Source organism: Terrapene carolina, unplaced genomic scaffold (assembly GCF_002925995.2).
Source record: "Terrapene carolina triunguis isolate 2854851 unplaced genomic scaffold, T_m_triunguis-2.0 Scaffold120, whole genome shotgun sequence".
NCBI classification, from domain to species: Eukaryota; Metazoa; Chordata; order Testudines; family Emydidae; genus Terrapene; species Terrapene triunguis.
The window spans coordinates 9297794-9314789 of NW_020664471.1; the positions used below are offsets into that span (position 1 = coordinate 9297794).

The 16996-nt window shown below is 42.4% G+C and overlaps 1 protein-coding gene across 1 annotated transcript in view; it reads left to right on the top strand.

The window, feature by feature from the left end:
* Positions 1 to 16996, top strand: part of PRKCE (protein kinase C epsilon) — a 431438-nt gene that overhangs the window by 313692 nt on the left and 100750 nt on the right. Inside the window, exons 3-7 of the mRNA XM_029911742.1 lie at positions 3161 to 3320; positions 6679 to 6713; positions 9610 to 9695; positions 12208 to 12340; positions 16138 to 16280. Coding sequence (XP_029767602.1) covers positions 3161 to 3320; positions 6679 to 6713; positions 9610 to 9695; positions 12208 to 12340; positions 16138 to 16280 — 557 coding nt within the window. The remainder of the gene's footprint in view (positions 1 to 3160; positions 3321 to 6678; positions 6714 to 9609; positions 9696 to 12207; positions 12341 to 16137; positions 16281 to 16996) is intronic.

Consider the following 16996-nt stretch of genomic DNA (forward strand, 5'->3'; position numbering starts at 1 on the left):
GCTATGCGGAGCCCCCCACCAGCTGCTCCAGCCTCTGCCTGCCTTGCCTCGCAGGGAGAGGGGAAGCACCTGCTGGCAGGGGCCGGCAGCACATGCGCGGAAAGGTCACCCAGAGGCACGTGGTGGGCTTTTGCAATGTCAGCGCTCTCCTAAATTCGGTCATAATTTCTCTGTTTGATGCAGCATGCAGTTGGCACTGGGGCGGGGTTTGGGATGTGGCATGTGAGCCGCTGTGGGGCCAGCGGGGAGCGGAGACATCAGGGGGAGAAGAGGTGGGGGAGAGAGTGCGGGGCCTCTCTGGGTGCTAGAGAGTAAGGGGGAGGCTAGGGCAAATGGGTGGGAATGCACCTGCCCCACCCATAGAGTCAACACATGGGGCGGTCACGTGCCCTCCCCCCACCCCCACTATCACCAGTTACTTGTCACCTCTGTGCTCTGGCTCCCTATGCAATGGATGGGGAGAGTTAGGCACCTAAGAATGAGATTCACAGAAGCCAGCAAACTAAGGGGGGAGCTGCCTAAGCTTGTGAGGAGTGAAATGCAGAAGAGGGGGATTGGGGTCTGCTTAAAGCTATTTAGGCACTTAACTCTGGGCTGGGGAGGGAAGCACCTCTCTTTGCTTGGGACTAACAGCAGTGAACCCTCTCCTGGACTTAGGGGCCTAAGTCAGGTCATCCCTTTATCATAAAAAAAAATAGACCCACACTCCTTATTATAGCCAATGGCTCAGGGTATTCACTTGAGGTATGGCAGACTTGTTTTCAAATCTTTGCTCTGCCTGATTGGGTGCAGAGACTTGAAGTTGGGTCTTCCATATCCCAGGTGAATACCTTGACCATCAGGTGACTGAGACCCCCCCACCCCATAATACCCAATTTCTCCCGTTGACACTGTTTCACTTTGTGTAAATACATATTCATTGGACCAGGGATTTGAACCTGACTCTTACATGTCCTGGGGGGTGCCCTAACCAGTGGTCTGTAGAGTCTATCTCACTCTGACCCAATGAGTATTTAATTTATTTATGCAAAGTTTCAGCAGGAGAGATTGAGAGAGCTCCGCCCCAGTATACACAATAGCCTACCGATTAGGGCACTTTCCCTGGAGGTGGGAGTCCTCCTGGGTTCAAGACCGGGTTCCAAACCAGGTAGTGTGGGGATTCAAACCTGGCTCTTGGACATCCCGGTTGGGTGCCTTAATCTTTGGGCTATTGGGTAATCAGGATGCACCTGCTAGCCACAAAAATTCTGGGCCTGCTCACCCTTGGCTGTCTTTTGTGCGGGTTAGGAGTGCTCAGAGAATATCTACTGGATCGGGCCCCACAGGCAAGATAGGCAGGGGAATGCCTAGTTTGGGAATCCAGCAGGGGCTTAGGCATGAGCTAGGATGTCGAGTGGCTGGGTGGTGTCAGGACTTTAGTTGGTTTTGTGCATGCCCACTGGTGGAAGTTTAGGTGCCTAGGGAATTTAGGCACCTTCAGAATTAGACAGCAGCTGAGCAGGGGTTGAGGATCTTAGACCCCTAACATGGCAGTAAAGCACCTAAATCCCTTTTTGGATATACCCTCTTGTGTCTATCTGGGCACCTGAAAGAACTTAGTGGTAACCAGTTTTGTAGAATGTGGAAGTGCCATTGGTTAAATTTAGCTAAAGGCTTTTTTTAGATCTAAGTTTAGTAGAGAAGGCCCTCTTGAGAATTCATCACCATTGAAAGAAGAAGTAAAAGTGGTTTATGTTGTGTGTGGAAACAAAGGTATTGTCTTGCAGATACCAAGGTGAGGAGTGCTTTAAAAGTACCTTATTTAGAGCCAATGAGTATAGACAGAAAGAGATTGCTAATCCTTGGGCTCTCTGTTGAGTGTGTCAATAGGGGTGCTAATTAGCATGGATTGAAGGAGTGGTTTGGGGGGACATGGATATTTATCTGCTGGGAACAGAAATAGTTTTTCTACTGTTACTTGAAGTTTCTCTTTGCTGATCTGCCAGTCTTCTACCTTCAACAGGAATGATGGGGGTGGATCAAGTAATGGTCAGAAACCCTGCGAATTCCACAGCAAAACTCTGCCTAAAGTGTGGCGCAGTAGGTGCACTTCTGAATGCTGGGCTTGATTGTTGTGAGGAAAGATATAAATGCGCACATATCCATTCAAATTAATGTGATATGATTTATTTAACTCACCTGCTGTATCCTAATCTTTACAATAAATAATGGGACATCACAACACAGGTATTCTTTGCTGCTAATTCATCCAGAACAATTGCCTGACAGATACGGAAACTTCTGGAGGAGACACAGGGCTATGTTTTCAAAACAGTGTATAGAAGGATTATTTATTTGTTCCTGGGAATTGTGCATAAACCTCCAATCCAACTCTGAAAAACACCCCCTGGTGTCCTGGAGGGTCTTTCTAAGCGTTTTGAGTCTGAAGCAATCATTTAAACTTTCATCTCCCCCATCCGCGAAAGCTCCCACTTGCTTGCAATTGTACAAATGCCAGTTAATGAGACTACCTCCCTTTCCTCAAATATATAGACAACTAATAAGAATAATATTATTGTTAGAGGAGAGCTAGAACCACAAAGTTTAGGTCCTAATCGGAACTTCCACAAAGTTTTCCAGGTGTTTGGATATGGAGTTTTTGTCCTGCCTGTTTCAGAGAAAAAGACCAGCTGGGACAATTTTGTTCTGCATTTAAACTCTCCCAAAGTTTGGGGTATTCAGCAGTGCTCTCTGTTCTTTCTGAAGGCAGTGGGAGTTGAGTTCTCTGAGGACTTTGGAGAATTGCAATGTTTATTGTTTAAGTAGTTGCAGTGTGCTTGGAGCTATACAAAATTCAGAAGATTTCATCCCAGCCCAATGGAGTTTACAGTGAAAGGGTTAGACTATAAGAGGTGCTTAGAACCTCAGCTCCCACTGACGTCAGTAAGAGGCGTATCCCATTAACATTAGGCCCTAAATGAGAAAAATAAACATAACTCTGCTTTGCCTGTGGTAGAGCCTGTACCAAGTTTTGTGGAAGCGAGTTTCATTGCACTGCTAGATACACGGGGCTTTTTTAAGACTTCGATTTTGATTTTTCCCTTGCATGTCTGGTTCTCAGAATGTGTGTCTGGGATGATTTTATGCTTATCATTTTCCCCCCTGTGCTTTTTCTTTTCAGCACCCAAAGACAATGAAGAACGTGTATTCAGAGAGCGGATGCGTCCCAGAAAGCGGCAGGGTGCTGTGCGACGCAGAGTTCATCAAGTCAATGGACACAAGTTTATGGCCACCTACCTTAGGCAACCAACATATTGTTCGCACTGCCGAGACTTTATATGGTATAACCAATCTTTGGCTTTTTTGTTGTTGTTGTTGCAAATGTCATGCTGTTTTGGATTGAACTGTTGAGGTTCCATTTTGTCTTGCAGCAGTCCAAAAGGAGTAGAGCGTGTCACAGGTCAGGGGAACTCCACCTGTATGACCCCTCCATGGTCCAGAAAGGGCACCCACTCTAAGCTCCCAGGTCCTTAGCTGTCACCTCTCTCTCGGATGGAGACCTTCGTCTCTCTTCCTCCTGACCAAGGTTTTTCCAGGCTGCACAGTTCCCTGCCTATACTGTGTTGTTCTGAGCAAGACAGACTGCTTAACTAGGCCAGCATTTGCAATTCAATACTCTGTGAAAAATATAAACGGTGCAATTGCCCACAGTTCTAAGTTACCACACAGCTCTGTCTAAGCAAACATATCTATTCTTAAGGTGAAAGCATTACAGAGAAAATGTATTAAAAACAATAAAAATCTACACACACGCTAAAAAACTTACCAGAGGTCACCCCAACTCCAGCCTCAGGCTTGGCAGGTGTCAGTCCTTCCAACCCTTCCCTTGGACTGAAGGTTCTCTCCATTTGCTGGATCAGAAAGAAGGCCCTGAGTCAGTTTAAACTGAGACTGTTTATCCCAAAGTCCTTTCTTCGTCTGTTGGTCTCTGGAGAATCCAGTTTGTACTAGTATGTGTGAGCCTGTCCAGGTGGTGGTACCTCCCTGGAAGTGTTATAAGCTGAGTGAATTTGCCTAATAGCTCCCTCCCCTTCCCCCCTACCCCTGCACTGTTCTTAGGTCCTGGAGGGCTGTGGTCAACCTCCCCCATGGGCTCGCAATGACACATAAACTTAACACAGTGAGATCGCCCAAAGATATTGCAGGAAATTGCCATATCTGTCACAGAGCGGTACAGCAGTTTAATTCTTTTCCTCTTTAATGTTCATTCATCATCAGTTTTTGCATACAATAACGGAAACCTGTCAAAACCTTCCATTATGATTGATAAAATCTGGGATTTTCTCTAAATTACAGAGCTCAGTCCTGTCTGGCCTAATATCTAAAATGGATCTGATTCCTGTAATTCACTACCGTACCGGCTAGCCTAAAAACTCATATTTCACAACTGTAAGTGTCACTGCAGAGCTAGACTTCACAAGAGCAAAGAGAGCATAGAGCTGTGGTATGACTTGTTTAAAAAGTTAAACAAATACATTTTCCAGTTAATAATCACCATTTAATGCAGTGTGAGCTAGATTCTGATCTTAGTTACATGGGCAGAAATCCAGAGTAACTTCAGTAAAGTCAGTGGAATCATTGTGAAACTGAATTTGGCCTTGTGCCTTCCTAACCCCTCCCTCTTTTGGTGGCCATTCTGAATGCCTTCTGTATGAGGAGGAAGTACTCATGGCCAGTTTTTTTCCTGAAGCTTTCAAAAGCTTGAGTTTTGATGAAGAAAACCCCTAGAAAATACAGATATTTTGGATGTGAGCCCAGGGTGTTTCAGGAATTAAAATGTCAGCTGGCATGCAGAAACCATCCAGAATGAGGATTCTAGAAAAGGGGATTGTCACTTCCTCCAAGAGGAAAATCCTACCTCCATTTAAGTCATTGGGAGCTTTGCCATTGATTTCAGTGGAACCAGAATTTCACCCAAGATATCCTATCAGACCATCAAATATCTTTACTCTGCTTCTTCATTTCTGAGCTACTTCCTTCCAGCAGTGAATATAACAAACAATCTTTGAGAGAAAAACCTAGTCACTTTCACAAACTTTATCTGAGCATATTGTTAGTATCCTTTAGTAGATCAGCAAGGATTTTTCCAGCTCCATTGGACTGAAGAAGGCCAAAATTTTCAAACCTGGGTCCAATTTTGTTTTAAAATGAGTGCCCAAAGTTAGGCTCCTAAATACATATTTAGACACCTAGATCAAAGAGGTTTGATTTTCAAAGATGCAGCGCAATGCAGCTCTCAGTGACTTCAATGAAAATCCGGCCACTTCTATGTAGGTGCCTGAAAGTAGACCTATGAGCCTAATATTAAGAATATAAATTTTGGCTAGGATGCCTGAAGTTAAGCTCCTAAATTCATATTTAGGCAAAAGTGGCCCTATTTTTAGAAGCACTGAGCACCCACGTATCCCAGTGAAGTTCATGCCGGTGCACAGCACATTTGACAATCAGGCCATTTTTATTTAGGTTACTTTAGGTTCCCACATTTGTAAATGTTCTTTTCAGCCTAAAATGCATGTCTGAATTAACAAAGATCATAACATAACACTAAGTTATTTTATGAATTACAGGTATGCACAGATGTGTGTTACTTTACAAAGAAAAGGCATGGGGACAGATTTGGCTTTCAGCTACTCCAGTGTAAATCCAGAGTGACTCCAGTAGAGCTATGCCAGATTTACTTTAGGGTAGCAAGAAGCATTAGGGGGGAGGGATAGCTCAGTGGGTTCAGCATTGGCCTGCTAAACCCAGGGTTGTGAGTTCAATCCTTGAGGGGGACCACTTAGGGGTCTGGGACAAAATCAGTACTTGGTGCTGCTAGTGAAGGCAGGGTGCTGGACTTGATGACCCTTTGGAGTCCCTTCCAGTTCTATGAGATAGGTATATCTCCATTAAAAAAAAAAAGAATCTGGTTCAAAATTCCTATTCTAAAGAGTTTATAAGTAGAGGCCAGATCCTGACGCCTTTCACATGTGCATAATCACAGTGAAGTCACATACTTTCAAGTCATTTGGACTCATGTAAGAAAGGACAGCAGGACTGGGCACTAGGCTAGAGAAGATTTGACATGGTTTGGGGAGAAATTGCAAAAGGTGCACAAAGGGCCTTCCACAGCTTGACATCCTGAGGTTTTCTTGTTTTCACACTGTGCACATCATGGGTTTAGGTTTAAATAAATCTAGTTATGCCAAAAATAGTTGCAGAATAAATGCAGCATTATAAAAGACGGACAACATATACATTTTGTATACACTGTCAATTTTGGGCATGGAAAGAGAAATTCTAATCAAGCAACAGTTCAGAAACAAAAGAGAAATATCAGCAAAAGCAAGTTTCAGTTTATTAGGACTCCATCTGTTTAGTAGACTGAGAACTGTCCATGAGTAAGTAGGAATGCACCAAGTACATGATCCAGATGGTGCATTCACCCCCTCCCCCCAGTCATGTGATGTACCTTTCTCCCATATTAAGAGGATGATGTGAAAACTAGTCCAATGATGAAGCATACAGGCTGTGGGTTACAGGAAAATGTTCTAGTGAATCATGAACCTGGCCAATAGAAGAAGAAAACAGCATAGTGTGACTTTTTTATCTATGTATTTTACACTTTCTAAAATACTTTATGTATGTTCTTATCTACAGGGGTGTAATAGGAAAACAGGGATACCAATGTCAAGGTAAGAGAAAATCTACAGAGAGAAACTAGAATAGATACTAATATATTATTGCTGTTATGTATAAATAAGCAGAGTTATGCACTACTCATCAGACGTAGTGTGTATATATAAGAGCAGGGTTGGAGCACAAGACTGTGAATCAGAATACGTAGGTTTTATAACAGAATCAGTTACTGACTTGTGACTGAGAACAAGTCTCTTAGACATATTTTCAAAAGTGTCCATTAACTAGGGGTGGTTCAGTTGAAGTGACTAGGAGCAGTGTATACTTAGCATCTCTGAAAATCAGACCTCTCACGCTGGCCATCGAAAATTAGTGGGTGTTGCAGCCCTGGTAAAGCTCCCCCTGTTGGACACTGAGCAGACTGGAGTGTTTGGGTCCTTCCCACTGGGCCTATGTGCTTTTAAGCTGCCGTGATTCTGGGTAGGCTTCAACCACCATCTCTTTCTTTGGCATCCTTGGCACACGTCCTTGGTATTGACTAAGTTGAACCTCATGGCCCAGCTGTCACCTCCTGTGAGTTTTAGCTCAGTGTGGAGGCAAAAGACATCAGAAAAGACAAACAATCCCCATGTTCAAAATGGAGATTGCAGTCTGACACAGATACACAGAGAAAGTCCCCAATAGCAAGCAGAATTCAAAAGCTATACATGGACAGATTTCCCATATTGTCACAGTGGACACTTCTGGAAATGTTGGCCTCTCTGTTTCTCACTTTTTTGCTCTTGAAAAAGTGGAAGCTTTATCCCATGTTGTTAAGCATTTGTGAACCTTGGATGAGAGGTGCTAATGGCAAAATACTGTAATTAATTAGATTAGATAATTATAGATGTCACCGGTAGCAAATGTTATAGTTAAGACTGAGTAAGTGTTTCCATTTTTACCTCTAATTTCCTATGCTCATAACTTTTCAAAACAGTCACGTTGGGGGATGAAATTTTTCCTGGTTTGGTCTCTGCCAAAGATTATATTTTTGGAAAGTTTGAGCAAGATGCATTGTTATTTTTCAGTTATGAGAGAGTTGAAAAGATTAGTTTTTCTCATCGTAACAAAAACTTTAAGACACTTTTTTACATAAGAAAATAAGAATTGCTATAATGGAATACACAGGGGTGAAAGTAAAAATAGGGACTGGGTTGGGACCGGCTCTGGCCCCCGGAAGGGGCGGGGCCTTGGGCGGAAGGGGCGGGGATGGGAGGAGTCAGAGCCAGCCGCCGCTACCACCCCGGGCCCTTTAAACCGCTGCTGGAGCCCCCAGCTGCCACTGCTACCCCAGGGCTCTGGCAGCAGGGCTCCGGGGGCTATTTAAAGGGCCCAGGGCAGTAGAGGCAGCGGAAGCCCTGGCCCTTTAAATAACCCCCGGAGCCCCGCTGCCGCTATCCCAGGACTCCAGCAGCAGGGCTCTGGCGGCAATTTAAAGGGCCTGGGGCTCCAGCTGCTGCTGGGAGCCCCAGGCCCTTTAAATTGCCGCCCGGGAAGCCGGGCCGCCCTGGTACGGCACACTGGCTCTTACTGCTACGCTGTACCGGGGCGTACCGGCTTACTTTCACCTCTGGGAATACACCAGTAGTCCATCTAGTTCAGTGTCTTGTTATCAAAAGTAGCCAGTCTTTCTTTCATGGAGGACAATTTTTCATCATCTTGAGAACAATGGATTGATAACGTTGTAATTGTTATCCCATCTGCTGTGTCTGCAGATATTTGTCTACTGTGTCTGTTTATTTTTTTCAAATGTGACTGACACTGGATATTGACAAAGCACTTTTGCCTGCTGAAACAATGGGAAATCTTCATTTATTATTAGTAGTAATAATAATAATAAATAAATAACTTCACTTCTTCCTTTTTCTGATTTTACAGTGAATCCCATGTGCCTTTGTGTTTCTTTTAGCCTGAAAGCTCTTTAAGCAGGGTCTGTTTCTATCTTCATGTCTTACATAGTGCTGATCCCATTGACTGTGCTAAACAAATAACGAGTGTTTTATATAAGCTGCTATCTAGTGACAGAACTAAGCTATGACTGAGAGTTTTAAAGATGGTTTATAATTTTGGGTGCCTTGGATTTTGGTTGCCCATCCTGAGAGTCCCTTAAAGGGGCCTGATCTTCAGAAAGTGCAAAGAATACACCTTCTGAAAGTCAGGACCCTTTAAGGTGTTTTAAATTGTACACCCAAAATCACAAGTCACTTTGGCCCAGATCCTCAAAGGTATTTAGGGTCCCTAAGTAACACTGATGGAAGCCTAAATACCTTTTTCGATCCGGAAGTAACAAGACCGGTGATGTAATATCTTTTTTATTGGACCAAGTGCTGTTGGTGAAAGAGACAAGCTTTCAACCTACACCAAGATCATCTTCAAGTCAACCCAGATCTGCAAAAGAACTCTATATAGTTCGAAAACTTGTCTCTTTCACCAATAGACATAGGCGCGGGAACTATGGGTGCGGGGAGTGCTGCAGCACCCACCGGCTCCCCACTGCCACCCCCGCACGCCCGGGGTCCTGGCTGTCTCCCCAGGCTGCTGGCCCCATACGCCCGGGGTCCCGGTTGCCACCCCACACCCAGGGCTTTGTTCCCGGCCTCAGCTGGGGGTGGTGGACGGGGGTAAGGGGGCTGGCTTTCAGTGCACCCACTACTAAAAATGTTCCAGCGGCAGTGCCAACAGAATTGGGTCCAATAAAATATATTATCTCACTCACCTTGTGTCTCTCAAATACTGGGACCAACATGACTACGACAATGCTCCCAACAACAATTTGAGGATCTGGGCCTTTTTAGCCTATGTCTTTCATATCCCAGGGGAAGAGATCCAGTGTCTTAGCCTTTTGACTTCAAGCTTGTACTTTTAAAACTGTCTTCATGAAAACTCATTCTTTCATCCCCTTTTTGTTTACAGTTTGCACTTGTGTAGTCCACAAGAGATGCCATGAGCTTATAATAACTAAGTGTGCTGGTTTAAAGAAACAGGAAACTCATGACGAGGTAAATATTTATAAAATAAATGCTCTAGATAAAAAAGAAATCTTTTTATCTATTCATGTCACTGCCGCCTCCTCCATTTCATCAACAAAAAGGTATGGAGTTTGTTTGCACCCTTCCGGTTTCCACATAGTATAACATTTACTCTTGAATGACAAATCACCATAACAGCTCCATTTGCTTGGGAATAATTGTAAAGCAGTCTGTTCCTGGCTAGCCAGTGTTAGACAAAATCAAAATTCTCTGACATCTCAAAGCTCTTTTTCGTTTCCATCCTGCTTCCATTGAAGTTAATGGAAGTTTTGCCATTGAATGCAGTGGGAGCAGGTTCAGACCCCTTCCCTCCCAATTGCATTTAAAGTGGGTGATTCATTAGCTATCAGTAGTATAAAGTCTCTGCTTGTGTATCATATGTTAACATAAAAGAGTGCCCAGAGGTGACATAAATTATTTACAGGGGGCTTGCTCTAACTGCATGCCGGGCTTCCAAATGTGGAAGAAAAGCAAAACATGTAATATTCTCCATTGAATAATGCCCATAGTTATAAAATAACACAGGAGAGGTTATACCAGTTACTGTGTAGTTAACAGCTTTTCTAACAGTTACTTCACAGCTATGGAGAAATTTGTTGTGCATAGTATAAAAGGGATTATCTATCTATCTATCTAGTATATGTTACCAGATATTTAAGCAAATGATGTCTGCTGATAATGAAATAAACTGTCTTCCTAAGCTTGGAAATTATTATATTATTATTTATATCTACCAACAGTACTCACCACTGCTCTAAATATAAAAGAACACAGGACTCCCACCTCAAAGGATGTACATTTTTAAAGAAGACAAAAAGCTCACTCCAAACATGGACCCAGATCCTGAGCTGTGGCTAACAAATGCACAGTATGGTTTTGTCTGCACTGACCAAAGGTGCATGTTTACAGTGAGATAACTAACACGTGATAGTTATCTTGCTGTACAATCCTAAATGGAGCCAATGGCCTTGTAGTGTGAATGTGAGGTAATTAGATGAGATCCCCTAGTTTACCTTGTAGTAAAACTGCAGTGCCTTGTCTCCATTCTGTTTTTACAGAAGGACAGCTAATGTGCATGGATTATTCCGTGGTAAGACAAACCATTTTTGTCAGTGAAGACATAGCCTGCAATTTGGGGAAATAGAGAGGGTGCGTAGAGGTGGTTTTAAACCACTTTTGTGCTTCTGCAATTATGGGCCAGGCCAGCCAGATTTGCTTCCACCCCTCCACATAACTTGGAGTAGCATAAAAGATGCTGTAAAGTATACTGTCTGCCAATGGCTGAGTTTGCAGGCCTGGCACTTATGGGTGGGGGAAACACTTCCCCCACCTTCTATTTATTTATTTATTTTTACTTGTACGCTAACCGAATTTTACTTGTATGCTAAGTGGATGTCACTGACACACCAGCTGCTGGCATTCTCCAGGGCCATTTTTGCAGTGTGTTTCAGATTAGAACAACACTTTAACCTCTGCAGTGAATATTCTGTCCCCTGATCTGGGGAGCAGACGTGCTTTCACTCCGGTACATGATCTCTTTCATGGGTTATGACGTAGCCCTGCCACACCAGTGTTTTGGCTAACAATGATTTTGAGCAGTGTCCACAAGGAGATCTGAATTCCTGAGCAGATTTAATTGGGTGTAACCTTTCGTGGGTATAAAACCCACTTCTTTTACCCACGAAAGCTTATGCCCAAATAAATCTGTTAGTTTTTAAGGTGCCACCGGCCTCCTCGTTGTTTTTGTGGATACAGACTAACACGGCTACCCCTCTGATACTTGAGCAGATTTATGTTCCCAGGCTCCAGACTAGTGGAAGCTTAGATGCACTGCTGATATGATGCTCTCATTGTTTAGAGGGGTGCTAGCCCACTGGAGAGAAGCCAGCAGTAATAGGAAAGAGGGAGAAAAAGCATTGGAATAAATCTTTTGCTATGCAGTGGGCACCCTTAACTTTTCATTGATGATCTTCAGTCAGTAGCTAATGGTACTGTGGATTCCCTGTACACAGTACCTTGTTTTCTCTTCTTACCAATCCAAAGACCTGTGGAATATAAAAAAGCAAGTGGATTGTGACGTCTTTCATTTTCTCCTGTACTAGCACCTCCCATGCCTGCTCTCAAAACAATTGGGAGCGACTTCCTTGCCTTTCACACTGAGAGATCTCTGCTGATAGCGGTGCAGTTGTTATTTCCAGGAATGCTTGGAAGCAGACTGCAGTCTTTGCACCATCAATTATCTGTGATCTTTTGAACACCAAGAACAAAAACAAAACAAAACAAAAAGAAAGAAAAAAGAGGTGGAACACTCTGTGTGGAAATAAACCCATTTAAAAGGATGATTACACCAACATGTACCTATTTCATCTTGTTTCACCTCTGTACTTTTCAAAACATATCAGGGCCCTAATTTACATTGACTATAAAAGTGAATAATTAGAAACAAAGGGGATTTCAATATGCTGTGCTTCGCTTTTTTCAGCAAGTGGGCTCCCAGCGCTTCAGTGTCAACATGCCTCACAAGTTCAGCATTCATAATTACAAAGTGCCCACCTTCTGTGACCACTGTGGTTCATTGCTCTGGGGTCTTTTGAGACAAGGTTTACAATGCAAAGGTAAGGAGAACCACCTCTACTTTAGAGACTTTCTATGTTTCTCAGCCAGTGCATTGGTTTGGGAAGTGCTTGCCTGTCATAACAAGAAAATACGTTACTATTGCCAGGTCATTCTGTTTTCTAGCAGGTACAGTTAATAGTAAAAAGCAAGGGGCAGCATATGAATAATAGTAAAAAGCAAGGGGCAGCATAAGATAATGGGAATTGCCATCATGGATCAGAATCTAGTCCATTGTCTTGCCTCTGACAACATCTGGCACCAGATGCTTCAGAGGAAGGTGCAAGAAACCCTGTAGTGGGTAGTTATGGAATATCCTTCTCACGGGGAATGTTTCTTCCTAATCCGATTAGTTAGAGGTTGACATATGCCCAGAAGCATGAAGGTTTGTATCCCTTCAATTTTTCTTGGGTATTTTTATTCCTGTAGGATGGAAATTATACACTATTTTTTGCTTTCATATCTTCATGAAGGCTGAGCTTTACCTGTGTAAAGTCCATTCAGGACCAAACTTGAATCCCAAGCCAAGAAAAAAGAAAGAAAAAAGGTTTTGTATATCTGGCTGCACCATGTTATGTGGAGGCTAGCCTGCTCCCTCCCATGGTAATTCTGAAAGAATGGGATTGATTGTGTCCTTATTCAGTATTTGGAACACAGACGTTGGACTGTGCATCAATTTCCCATCCCAAGTCCAAGCTAGATCATGCACCTGAAATGAACTGGCTGCTCTTCCTTAATCTCCTTGACACAGGCTGTTTTGTGATTTAGCAGGGAAGAGGTGGCCTCAAATCTCCTTGTGGCTGCTAGATTGGATAACGTAGGGCTTCTTTTCTGCTGAAGGAGGATGTACATTTCCATTTGGTAATGAGGCAGCCTTAAGGACTAGATTCCCCTGAGACAGATAAATAGTTGTTCTGAAAGGGGAAGTAAAGTCTGTTCAAATACTTCCAGGGTAATAGCGTTTTGGGATCAATGGAGAATCAAACCATCTGTTGTGGGTTTTTAATGGACTATGGCTTGAAGCTCATGCCAAACTCATAAAAATTCATAACTAATGAAATTTAAAACTGTTTTCACATTACAGAGACTGTATCTTCCATAAATTGACAGACTCAGCTTAGTAAATTTAAAAACAGGATTAAGTTTACTGCCTGATTTTCCAAAGAGCAGGAGCTAAAGGTGACATATAGAAGGCATTGCAGTCTACGAATAAAAATATCTTCTGCAGTTACACTGGGTAAAAATGAAATTATTAGGGAGCTGCCAGTCCTCATGCTTCAGGGCATGAGGTGATCACCAGCTGGAGAAATTGCTCCCATGGCAGAGTGTTTCACGCTAAGAAGCATTGTGAGGCTTAAGCCTCCCCCTGGAGCATTGAATGATGGGTAGTGGCAGGACTAAGACTATTATTTTCCTATTATTGCCATCCCTATGTTTCTATGTCACCTTAATTCTGTTGGCGGGAAATTCAGACCACCCTTTTCAGTTCATCTGGGTCTTGTTGGTATTTGCCATTTCTCCATCAGAACTGTAGTCAATCTACCATCTCCTTTCCATTCTATAACAATTAAGTTTCAGTTCCTTATATTCTGGGTTCTTCTCCTCCTCCTCTACTACCACCACCACATCATCATCATCATCGTGCTCATGTATAAATAAGGGTTCAGCATATAGCATCTTCATTCCTCTCTTCATGCTTTCCTTATAAAACTGTTTCCTGTAAAAATGCACCATGACCTGCATGAAATCTAAAATCCACAAACAACTGGAAATGGTTGCTTCTCAGCAGGAGAGTAGCACTTCCTGTTTTTCTTTTAACTAGTGCCCATCAATGCTCACCTTTCCAGAAACTTGCCTGCTTAAGCACGCTCTGCTGGCTTCCTCCATGAAAAGCTTATTCCTGAGAAAAGTTCTTTTTTTATCTTGTTTTACACTGCTTATTACCCTTCCTCCCTCTGTTTAAATAACCTTACATATTGAGAATGCACAGAATTTTCTGCTTTGTTTCATTTCAGCTAGTTCCGCTCTTAAAGGCACACTGTTAAGGCTCATAGGCCAAATGTTTGACCTACCAGCTGTGTTTTGGATCACAGACACACAAGCCCATAGGGATTTCTTCCTATACCTTTCTGCTCCATTCTTGTGAGTAGGGGGTGTATTGGAACGTCAAAGCTACCTTCTTTCTGAAGTGCTCAGGATTGCTGCTAAATACACAGAGCGCATAGAGCACCTGTTTCTACAGGATTGCTGTGCAGTGTAACTGGTACTGGACTAGATGTTGGTTAAAATCGTAATAGGAAAATAGGGTGGTAAACTGGGCTTAATTCATGCCTTGTATAATTCTGTTGATACAGGGAGGAATTTGACCAATTGAATTTTAAAGTGAGAGAATCTTGTCCATCTAGCGCCTGACACCACTTGTAATTTTGCCTGCTCTGTATTGTGTTCCACCAGAGGGCGCTGAAGGCTAAATTATTCAGACATGTCAGTGGGCTTCCAACAAATCCAATCCACTTTATTTTTAATTAAGTCTGCATTCTTTACTATTTTTTTTTCTTTCTGAGTAACCAGGAAACTACATGACTTCCCTGGTCATGCTAACATGCTAGTTACAGAGACAGTAGTGGGGAAAGGGGGAGGGGGAGAGGGAATCGGTGCATCTTGTGTAGAGGATAATTATCCAAAGGGGGAGATAATTTTATTATGTGATTGGCCTCATATAAAAATTAAAACTAGGTACATGAATACATGGCTTGTTAGTGTGATGCTGGATTATAACAGTCTTGAGTAAAGCAGATGAAGAGACACTACTGTAAGCAGTTTATTAGAAAGAGCTAGATTAAGGCCTAATTCCGCTCTCCTTGAAATCAATGGGAGCGGGATTAGGCTGAGTTCAAAGCTCTAAATGTTTTTCTAGTTGGAACATGTCTGAGATTTGCAGGGTTATTCGTTTTCTCTGTTGTTGTAAAGGCTGCCTTGTCACTGTCCTGGGGCCTGATGCAGCTCCCATTGACTTCAGTAGGAGCAGGAGAAGTGCCCTGAGGAGTAGCACTGTTCACTGACCCATGATGAACTCAGCATATTCGATAAGGTTTTTATCAATGTCTTAATAATAATAGTAATAATAATTAATTGTCATCATTTGTATTACTGTAATGACTAGGAGCCCTAGTCCTGAATCAGGACCCCATTGTGCTAGGCACTGAAACATACAGGATAACATATTCAAAAGCACCTCTTAGGCTGAGATGGTGGTAAAAACCCTGTTGGATATGCTGAAGTGATAGTAGGCAGTGAGTAAAATTCAGTATAGAACTAGGAGAGATAAATGGGCCAAACAGCTCTGTCACACCAGTGTAAATCCAGAGTAACTTTACTGAAGGTAAAAGGAGTTATTCTGGATTATCATGTGTGTAACTGAAAGTAGAGGTTAGCCCAGTCACTTTAACGTGTTGCTCAGCCTACGCAGGCCACTACCAGAGTAACTGAATTGTGTGTGTCCAAATGCGTGGAGCTTGAGGTTGCATGTCTAAAACTATTATTTTCAATTTTCTGTTAAATTTAATATTTTATTGTTCTATTCTAAAGAATAATGAAGTGGACTCATAATTTTATGTTAGTGTGTTAAGTGCCATTGCAAATTCAGCTAAATTCTTTTCTACCGAAATAGAATTTTATTTTAAAAGAAATGTTAGATCCTGAAAGATCTGACTGAAATCAAATAAAATGGATATTTTAAAATAAATGTCTATTTAAGTTACTGAAAACCTTTTTTTCCCCACCACACATTTCATTGCAGTTTGCAAGATGAATGTACATAGACGCTGTGAAACAAACGTAGCACCAAACTGCGGAGTGGATGCTAGAGGAATAGCTAAAGTACTTGCAGATCTTGGAGTCACTCCAGATAAGATCACTAATAGTGGGCAACGAAGGAAAAAGGTAACCAAAAATCTCACATAAAAGGAGCAATAAATTAATGAATGTACATCAGTATTAACAGCTGGCGCTGAATCCTACTCACCTAACTCACTCAAGAAATCCAATGGAGTCAATGTGCCTATTCATGTGAGTAAGGCTAAAAGGACTTGGCTCTGGAGTTTTAGCATACATCCTCCCTGGTAAAATTCTTTGGGGAATCTGTTTTGATATGGTAGAGTCTTGCAAACCTGAAGACAACTTAAACAGTCAAGATGGGTTTTATTTTGATTGGCACGAGGAATTGGACTTTTCAGAAGCCAAGGTGACTACTTTGATCTCTCGCTGAAATACATGAGTAATATATAAATATGCTTATCTGGTTGAAAACTGTCATGAGATCATTTGATTGCCAGAGGCTAGACTCTACCCTATGATACTGTTGTAATGATGATAAATGCACTGAAACAGCAACATTCTCTTATAAAAAGAAATTGGCTGCAAGCAGGTATTTCCAAAGCTAATCTGCTTTTTTAATCTGCTTTTCCTTGGAATAAAAATCACGGGCCACCTAAAATGTATCCTGAATTCAACTGAGTTAATTTGGATTTACAATGTGGCCCTGATCACCATGTGGTCTCATATCTATCTGCATTTGCATGGTGATGGCAGCGGTCTCTCACCTCTTGAAATGAGTGACCTTTACAATCAGTTCTCCTGACATATGTTAGTCCCTTGGC